General features: G+C 47.8%; 1 protein-coding gene across 1 annotated transcript in view; it reads left to right on the forward strand.

Annotated features, from left to right (window-relative positions):
- DCPS (decapping enzyme, scavenger) overlaps positions 1 to 9,436 on the forward strand; it is a 31,894-nt gene that overhangs the window by 4,802 nt on the left and 17,656 nt on the right. The window contains exon 5 of the mRNA XM_085313427.1: positions 1,303 to 1,471. Within this exon, the coding sequence (XP_085169553.1) occupies positions 1,303 to 1,471 (169 nt within the window). The remainder of the gene's footprint in view (positions 1 to 1,302; positions 1,472 to 9,436) is intronic.

Here is a 9,436-nt window from a genome sequence, read left to right on the forward strand (position 1 = left end):
GGAGGCGGTTGAGGCGGGAAGGGGCGCGTGAGGGGGGAGGGCGCTGCCTGGAGCCGGGGCAGGCTCATGGCGGGCCCAGCTCCCTGGCCGCACTCTCAGCGCTTCACTCCGCGCCTGTGTCTCGGTCGGGGCGAAGGCAGGAGGCTTTGCTGCGTGACAGCGGGAGCGCCGACTCCAAATCCCCAAACGCTCTTTTTTTTTTCTTTTTTTAATGTATGTGTTTGTGTGTGCGTATGCGCTTGGGCAACATCTGCCCCCTGGACAGACAGCACGGAAAAGAGCACGCACACTGCTTGTAAAAAAAAAAAAAAGAAAAAAAAAATAACACCGTTAAACTGCCTCCGTTATGATTTCTTTTCACTGACATGACCTTCTTATTTTAATAAAGATCATTTTGAAGAATGTGCAAGTGGCCCAGCGCTTCCTTTCCCGAGTCGGGCACTGTCCCAAGTCCTGTTTAATTCCTTGCTTCGCAGCATCACGTTGAAAAGGGGGAAGGTCTCGGTAACAAAGCGCTGGAAACCCATTTTGAGATTATTTTCTTATTAGCATATCTGTTGCTTTTGTCCCAGAGTTCCTTTTTTTACGTTTAGCATTTAAAGTGGAACCGAATTGTGGACGAGCAGCTCACTCAAACCCTGCAATTAAGGGGGACTTTTCAGTTGGGCACCATGGAGGGAAGGGGAGGTTGTAAGTACCCTTCAGGTCGGCTCCATGGCCAGGGCAGCGTTTGGGGAACACCTGGCTGTGGCGTGGCGCGAGCCTCCCTGGGCCCCTCTGGGGTTTGCAGCAGCACTGCTCGGCTTGTAATTACGCGAGCAGTAACCGGGGTGCGACTTGGGGTACCCCAGGCAGCGTAATGCCGCTTCCTGCACACGCCTCTACCCTCTCCTGACCCTCGAGGTGGTGCCTGGCCTTGCTTCAGCTGCTGCATGCCTGCGATGAGATCAGCGATGTGGGTCAGTAGGGATCCAGCCGTGAGTGCTGGGAGCATCTGGAGAGGTGGGATGGGCCAAGGCTCCTGCCTGCCCTGCGCTCCCTGGCAGTCCTGCTTTGTTCCAGGGCAGATGTGCCGCCTTGGCAGCAGAGAGTTAGCTGGGAGAGGGTGTGCGCACAGGATATGCTAGGGTGTCGGGTGTCTGTGCTGCCTCCTCTTGCCCACGGCAGGCTTGCGTGGGGCTGCGAGGTGTCCTGCGCGTTCCCCGGGGAGCACAGCCGATGAGGTGTTCAGATCCGGGCGTCAAACACTTCAGCCAGTGCCAGATCAGCGTTTGCTGACTGCTTTTTCCATTCTTCTTTTAGGTGACTGGCCCCTCTGGAGAAGGGACGGATGCTGTGGTGATCTTGGAAAAAACGCCGTTCCAGGAGGAGAGAATATCTGACCTGCTGCAAAAGCACACGAGACTGGAGCTGCAGATGTCCAATGACATTTACAGTACTTACCATCTCTATCCTCCCCCGGAGCTGAGCGGTAAGTTCCCGACTCCTCTCCCAAAGTGACAGCAGCCCACCTGGCGGGAGGTGGGGAGACCAGTGAGTGCAAGGATATGTCATTGCCACTGTATGTGCAACATGTTCTCTCACCGTGTTCAAAGCTGGGACCCTACCTGACCCTGTGAGGAGTCAGCCAATAAGTGGCTGTAACTTGCTTGCCCTCATCTGTCTGTACCTTGATTTAAAGGCAAAGAAAGGCTGATGCACCTGCAAATCTTTCTCTCTTCCTCCCCACCCCCAGTGATATCAGTCAATCTAATAAGATACTGCCTCTTTCCATTACCTTGAAAGCCTTCTCTGCAGCCTCTTCTGGTTCCAGGGTCTCCTCTGATGTATTTTATTTGCGCTGCCTGGTGTTGCCTCATAAGGACAGACAGCTCGCATGTTTGCAATGTGAATTGGTTGCTAACCTTGAGTGTCTGGTGCCCGCAGGCCCCTGGGCTCCTCTGCCTTGCAGGCTGCTCCCTCGTGATCTCATATGTTCTTGCATCGTGATACCTGATGAATAAATTATGAAAGTGTATAGCAACTGTGTTGACACTTCCATAAACGTGCTAAACAAATGGGTTTAATATAGTCAAAGTGAGTGAAATTAATAGTTTTAAGTGACAAGTTGTGTTTCTGAATTAAGTTTTCAGACCATCTTAATGAAAAGCTTCCAAAACTTGTGTGTGTGTTTTTTTCCCCCATTATTATTATTATTATAGGCATTTTTGAGTCTTTGATCTGGAAACTGTTTCCCAACCAGCTGTCGTCATGGACTGTCTGTGAACTTGCCATTTTTTGAAGGCTGTGCAGTCCCTTGTACACTCGAGCAAAGCAGAGTGTGGGTCAGTGGTGAGTGAGTGGTGGAGGGATTAATGCTGGCCTGATGCTGAAGGGATTAATCTAGTTGACATCCATCTTAAAGCTGTATTGACTGTCGTATGCAGCTTTCCGATGTGAAATTGAGACTCGTGTTATGCATGTGCATTATTCACCCGCCCAAACATGGTGGTTTCCACTTGGACAGGAGTGGAAACCCCAGCCAAACCCTTGCTGCTGTGGTAAGCACCCTTGTCTGAGGGGCACTCTTTTTTTCTCTTCTGATGTGGCTTCCCCAAAACGCTGCTGTTCTAGCACTGTTGCCAGCACTTCAGGTTGTGTAAGAGGAAGCTTTGGAAACTTCTGAGAACTGTGCAAAACTCCTGTTGTTCTCCAGGTAGCTTTTAATGAGAAGTTTTAGCCTTATGTCCTGTGTTAATAGCAGGAAAATTCCACCATGCAGTGGCTGTTCCTAATGCCTTGTGCGGGAAGACTGTTAGAGTTACTGTTTTGCAGTTCGAAGGACTCTTGCTCTGTAGCGTGCTGCGACTTGGACACTTGGGAGCGCTGCTTTTGGGGCTGGTGGTGACTCGCAGTGATTCCCACGAGGTGGCATTGTAACACTAAGATCCCGGGCCTCCTTCCAGCTGTAACCTTGCCAGTAATGAGAAGCATTAGGTGCTGGCATTTGACTTTCTTTTACTACTTTGTTACAGCACTGTATAACTCTATCATTACTCTGATAGCAGAAATGTTCCAGATTTATGTCAGGCTGGGAGCCTTGTGTTCCAGTGCTTAATAACTTCTCTGCTAAGAGAGTTAACCTTCAGCCATCTTAATAAAATTCATGCTCCTCCTGTGCCTGGCGTGCTCTGTCTTGATGGCAACCTACTTAAAAGGAGACCGTGAAGGCAGAGCGGTGTGAAGGTCAGATTTCAGCTGGGGTTGCTACCATCCCTGGTAGTTTTGACTAGTAATGGCTCTGGGAGCCCAGGGCGCTCTGTTGCAGGTAACTTTGCAAACAGCTGCTCCGGATGTGAAAGCCGTGACCCTGTGAGGCAGCTATTAGAGTTGCTCATTTCTGTTAGCACAGTGCCAAGTCCTGCTGTTTCTAGGGGGTGAGAATTTGTCGGAGCAAAACCAGGCCTGTGTGGGCGACTTGGGAGTGGGTGTTCTCAGCAGGAAGGCTGGTGCCTTCCTGACTTGAATGGCTGTTGGGGAAAGGACGCTGGCTTTTGGTGGCAGACTTGAAAATGAGTTGTTTGCAAGATGCTGCTGGAATCAACAGACAATTTTAGATGTGTGAAATGTCCTGTTTCTCGGGTGGTGTTGAAGTGTTGTCTGGCCCTGCCTGTAGACACCTCCAGCATCTCTTCTGCCAAAAAAACAAGCCCTAGGGTAGTCCTGTTTCTGGGCTTTCATTAAACTGAACTCTCACTAGGTTGTTTCTGTTAACGTTTTAACACTGTGCCGTGATTCTTTTCTCCCTAGCTCTGACATTTTACTTATGGTTGCAATTCTGGATGAGTGCTAGTGCTGTTCCTTGTACATGCACAAATGGGAATAAGCCTCTTGCTTCCTTCTGTTAATGTTAATCTTTTCTGTAGCTACAGTTGTGCTATATATCGTTCCTTGACTGAAGAACTAGCCACTTTGTTATTTCTGCCCTATACTGCTAGGGGGGAACAGAAGGAAGCTAATTTCAAATATAGTGAGCCTGCAGGCAGCAAGGGATGTGGGGCTGGATGAATAGCGAGAAATCAAGGCTCCTGTTTCTCATGAGTAAAGCAAAGTGACTTACCTACCTCTTTGTGCTTCTTTTAGGGCTGGTGAAATCTAAATTAGTCTGAGGCCTTTAAAAGGCAAGTTTTGCAGAAACATTTTCCAACAATGCCTCTGATATGATTCGGAAATGGCACGGTATGATTGAGTGTAAAGAATGCACGGGGCATCTTTGCTTCTCACCCTTCTCGGCATAGCTTGGACAGCCTCAGCCAGAGGACGCATGATGGAGACTACAGGCATACTGGGAGCGCTGCCTGCGTGCGGGGTGGGTGGCGGGCCCTGGCTTGGTGCTTCAGGCTTGAGCCGAAAGTGGTGGGGAGGTCGTGCTTTACCACCCCTCGGGGACCGTTGTTGCTGTGCAAGCTGGGAGCTGTGGCTATGTCACAGTTTCAGGGCCTAGTAGGCCTCTCTTTACTGAAATATGGATGACTTAAGGGACACTTAATCTTTTCAGCTCTGCATGCTAACATCTCATTAAAATTTCACCAAAGAATATGCAAGCAGAGTAAATAATGAGCTCTGCAAGGAGAGCTCTTCCAGGCCTTCTTGGCAGTTTGGGGCCCTGTTTGCTGGTATTAAGAATGGCTTGTTTCTTCCTCCAATGAAATTTGGTGCTGAAGGAGATGGGGTCTTGATTTATTAGATACTCTGCCTTTTGCTGCAACTTAAACAGTAGTCGGCCTCTCTGTCCCTGGGCTCTGCAGGTCTGTGGCACCCCATGTTTATTCTGTGTTGCCCTGACTTTGGGAATCAGTTGGCTTCAGGTGTCCAGCTCTTTGCTCTGCCTCTGGCATTGTTGGTAGTAGCCATGGCTGGTCTCTTCTTGGTCCCTAGCAAGGTGCCATGAAGCTCTGGTGAGTTTGTGCAGATGCTTGAGCTGCTCTTGGTTGGCTCCTCTTACAAGATTTTGCAGGGCGCTTAACAGGGGAGGAAAAGTTCTGTGTTTTGGGAGGAGCAGGAAACTTGTTTTGAGCTGAGTCATCGCCCAAGAAGGTGCTTGACATAAGCAATGGCAGCTGATAAGCCTAAAATAGAAAGAGGAAAGATTTCCTGCAGTACTGTTTCTGGTGTGAGGGTGTATAGGAAATCCCTAGAAATCAAGTGATCATGTGGAGACTTGGTGAGGCTTAGTAAGTGGCCCAGCTTGACTATCTCTTGGGTCTGGAGTGGGAGGTATGCAGGGATTTATCTTCTGGCACTTGCAGGTTTCTACTCATCCATGGGGTATTTTGCAGAAAAAAGGTCAAACTTTGGTATTAAGCAGTTCCCCTGGGAAATCTTGGGTCTCTTGTCATACGGAGGAAAAGTTTATCCAGGTGGTTCCCTCTCCAGGGCAGCCACATCTCCCAAAGTCAACTCCTTGCTTCCTAAAGATAAAATAAAAACTTCCTGCAAACAGTCTGGGCTGAGGAAGTCACTGCGCAGATGACTTACAAACATCTGAGCCAGTTGTCGAAACTGGGTGCGTTAATGGTGTCAGAATGCCTCGTAGGAGGAGCTGTGTGCTTCTTTCAATTAGCTGCCCTCAGGTAGAGGGGCTGGAAAGCTGGTGTGCCTCTACTTTTCGAAAGCCCTTCTCTCAATGCCGCCTTTGTGGTCTAAATGCTCTGGGAGGCTCTGCATTCAGTTGGAGTTTCTTAATAGTGGAAAGCTGATATTCTCCTTACCCTTCCCTTTTGCCCGCCTCCTCCTTTAAGTGAATTGGATGCTGCTCCATCCATGGAGTAAAGCTAGTACAGGCATTATATAATGAAAGCTTGCTTTTTGTCTCGGTGGTAAAAGAAGCCTGTGAGGCTGGGTGAGTTGCTCTGTTTACGTGGCTGCCTTTGTGGTGAAGGCACAGAAAGGAAGGCCAAAGGATGCAGGTTACCTTGAACGAATGACCTCCTTCTGCCCTTTGCTTTGCCCTGGGAATAGCAGTTTCACTCTGCTGCAGCTGCAGCTTAAGGACAAGCTTTTCAGGGCTGAGAGCACGCTGGAGGCATCCTGACTGGAGGACTCAGGAAGACAGAGCTTGTTCACTGGCTTGTCAGAAATGGGACCTCATCCTTGGCTTGCTCTGCTCTTATGGGCCGCCAGGGGAAAGAGACGTGTCAAGGGTGAAATGAGGAACGTGTTTGGGAACCAGTTTAAAAATGGTTAGTGTTCAATGAAGGGCAACCCTAACCCACCTGATTACAGAGAAGAAAGTTTGTTGGTGCGATTGTCTGAAGGGGTGGTAGGGTTCGCTGTCAGAGAACGTGCCTTCGCTCTGTAGCTGGAAAATATTTTCAGCTTTGTTGTAAGCCAGCCCCTGAATTCTGAAGGCAGTTTTTGTGTGATCACTGTGTATGGGTCATGTAGCAGATCTGTAAATGCTTCCCCGTGTTTGCAAAATAGGGTAACATTAACTGATATGGAGAGTAAGGGAGGAATATAGTTCTCATTTAAACAAGCTTTTATTATCCTGCATAAATATCAGCCCTGTACTTTTTTCCCCTCCTCCTGTCTGGGTTTAATAGGCAGCTTATGTTTATGTGTGAGACGTTGGCAGAGGAAACCACAGCTCCATGACTAGCCTGCTAAGGGAAGGATTGCTTTCAGAGCAAAGAAAAGCTCTTCCTAGTGCCAAAGGATCAATTGTAAAAGCCAGATCACTTAAGCAACACGTTCCTTCCTTAATAACATCCAGCTCCTGGTGATGCAGTTGTTCAGCTGACATCTGTTTAGCAAAGAGTGTTTATGGTTTCCAGCAAAATGCAACCTCCTCTTGTCTGGCTGCTGAAGGATGTCGTACTTCGTGGCACCTAAGAGCCCTCAAATTATGCCAACACTGCTTATCAGCCCTGGCTTTGACGGGGTCTTTATTCACTGGGTATGGCTTTGCATGGTAATGATTGGCAGGTATGTGGCTACCCGTCATTCATCCTTTCTACAAGTATCGCCTGTCTGTGCTGCGGTCTTACGCTTACTAGACTCCTGGTCTAAAAATGAGTGCATCAGGAGACGCTCCAGCTCGGGGTGGAGAAACTGTGGGAGAAATGGAAGAGTATGGAAGCGAGCAGGGAAATTATGTAGTCATCCAGGAAGTGATACATATTCTTACATTCCTGAGCCCAGAAAGTATCCGGTTTCAGGCAGCAGGAGCTGAAGAAACTCGCCTGAGCTGCACTGGGAAGGTCTGTGTCCTAGAGCCTGCAACGCTTCCATAGCCTCGTTTCGTCACTCGGCCCGTGGATCTGGCCTGGCAAAGCTCTCTGGATTAACGCTTCAGTGAGCAGATAGAGATCGGTTAAATCTAGGTGTTCCCCTGGGACCACTGCACAATTGTTAGAAATGAAGTTAATCCAGCAGGGGAAGAGGGAGGTTATGTCATTATGTTCAGTGTTACGACTGCATTAAAAGAGAACCTAAAGATAAAAAGGCAATGTAGAAAGGAGATGTAGGTAACAGGACAGATGTTGTAAAGGAACAACTTGCAAGAAGGCAATGCAGTTTTCTTTTCGGATTCCTGTGCTTGACACTCTCCTAGACTGATTGAATTTATTATAAGCCAAAGTGCCATCTCAATTCCCTATTAGCAAAGGGAGGAAAATGCAGCTCTACCCAAAAGCAGTCAGGTTGTTCCTGTCCCACAGGCTTCTCTCAACCTCTTAGCACGTTTTCATTTATTTAAAACAGAAAAATGAAAATAGTCCATTTTAATACCACCCACTGCTAAGGATTTTATTTTCTTTCTTTCTTTTTTCTTTTTTTTTTGAGTAGGAAGAGAAAAGAGAGTGCAAGGCATCTGTGCTTTGGTTGGTGCAGCAAGCCTCCGTATCCTTTCCTTCCCCGTAATTTGCATCGGTTTGATGTTTGACATGCTGAGCTGGGTGTGGATTTCCACAGAGCCCTGAGACTGCACAGCAGGGAAGAAGACAAGAGACAAGACACTGTAGAGAGCCTGGATCCCTCAAGCACCTGAAATAGGATGGCTGTGCTACTCCAATTGGCTTCTTTTCCCTGTGCCAGGATAAACCATTCCTTTGAAAACCTGAATTTGGGAATTGGCTCCATGATTAAGCTCTCCTGTTAATAACTTAAAAATGAGGTGCAAGCTGATGGTAAAACCTGTGATAGGATAAAACTGTCTGTAAAATGCTGGAAAACTGTTTAGGACAGCTTGAGCTATGCTGTTGATTTAGTTGGACTGCTTTGGAGGTACAGGGAGCATGGAGTAACATGCTTTGTCATCTGTTTCTGGAAGCAGCTCTGTGCAGCACTTTATTCCTCTCCAATTCCCCAAATTGAGCTGGGGCACCTTTGTGGCCTGAAGGCTTGTTTTGTTTTCGTTTGTTTTACTCTCTCTTTCTTAGCAGCAGAGGAGGAAAGTCATTTGTTTCTAGTTGGTTTTGAGCTTCATTTTTTCTTCTGGGCAGCAAACCAAAATATGGACTATTCCCTCAAACATCTAGCTACTCCCTTTCTGGGATGAACTGCCCAAATGGTTGTTTTGTACCATCAAAGTGCCTCTGGCATGTATTTGTTCAAGTCCTCTCAATTAGACTCTCTTTTTACCTCCAGTTAATTGACGGTCCGTTCTGACTTCCAAAACAAACCACAGATGCTTTGTGGAGTCCCTGGACCGATGTACAGAAACAGGCTAGCTAATGTGACTTAAATGCAAGCGGAGACAATCTCTGACCCTTCAAAGAGCTTAAAAAGAAAAAAAATTCCCACTGTGTGCCAAGTGATCCTTTACTCCTCTGTTTCCGTGCTAGCATAGGTTTCAGCTGCGCTGCACCGTGCGGGATGTTTTAATGCTTGCGAAGTCTTTCAGGAACAGAGTAGTTCTTAAAATCAAGTGTGAATGCGGTTGGTCGCCAGCAAATGGAAAGATTTAGCAGTGAGCGCGGTCTCGCTGATGCCTGTAGCATGGACGTTTTCTGCGGCTAAGTGGGGCTGCTCGGTATTAGTGAGGCCAGGCCTTTGCGTATCAAACGTGAGTGCTGGGCTCGTAATAAAAGTCAGACTCTGAACGTTTTTCAGACAGCATCTCTGGCTTAGTCATTTATGTTAATTAGCATTGCTGGGGTGTTCTGGGGTTGCTGGGATTTTTAGAAAGGAAATAGTCATTAGCAAAGCACGGTTTCTTCCTCCTCCTCTTTTCAAAACATCTGCTACTCAACCACAGCTGCACATTAAGGTTTTCTCTGATCTTGCATTATGTTTTAAAGCACTTTAAGTGGCTGTCTGTGCTGACAGTGACTGCCCCCAAATTAGGGAGGTAGCGGTGCCTGTTTCCTTTTGGCGCCTTGCGGAGACTGAGCCGAGGAGGTTGGGATGCTCTTGAGCCACTGGAGGGAAGCTCTCTGCGGAAGTGTTAAAAAAA

This window comes from Rhea americana, unplaced genomic scaffold (genome assembly GCF_003343005.1).
Source record: "Rhea americana isolate MKP2758 unplaced genomic scaffold, rheAme1 scaffold_385, whole genome shotgun sequence".
In the NCBI taxonomy this organism is placed as follows: domain Eukaryota; kingdom Metazoa; phylum Chordata; class Aves; order Rheiformes; family Rheidae; genus Rhea; species Rhea americana.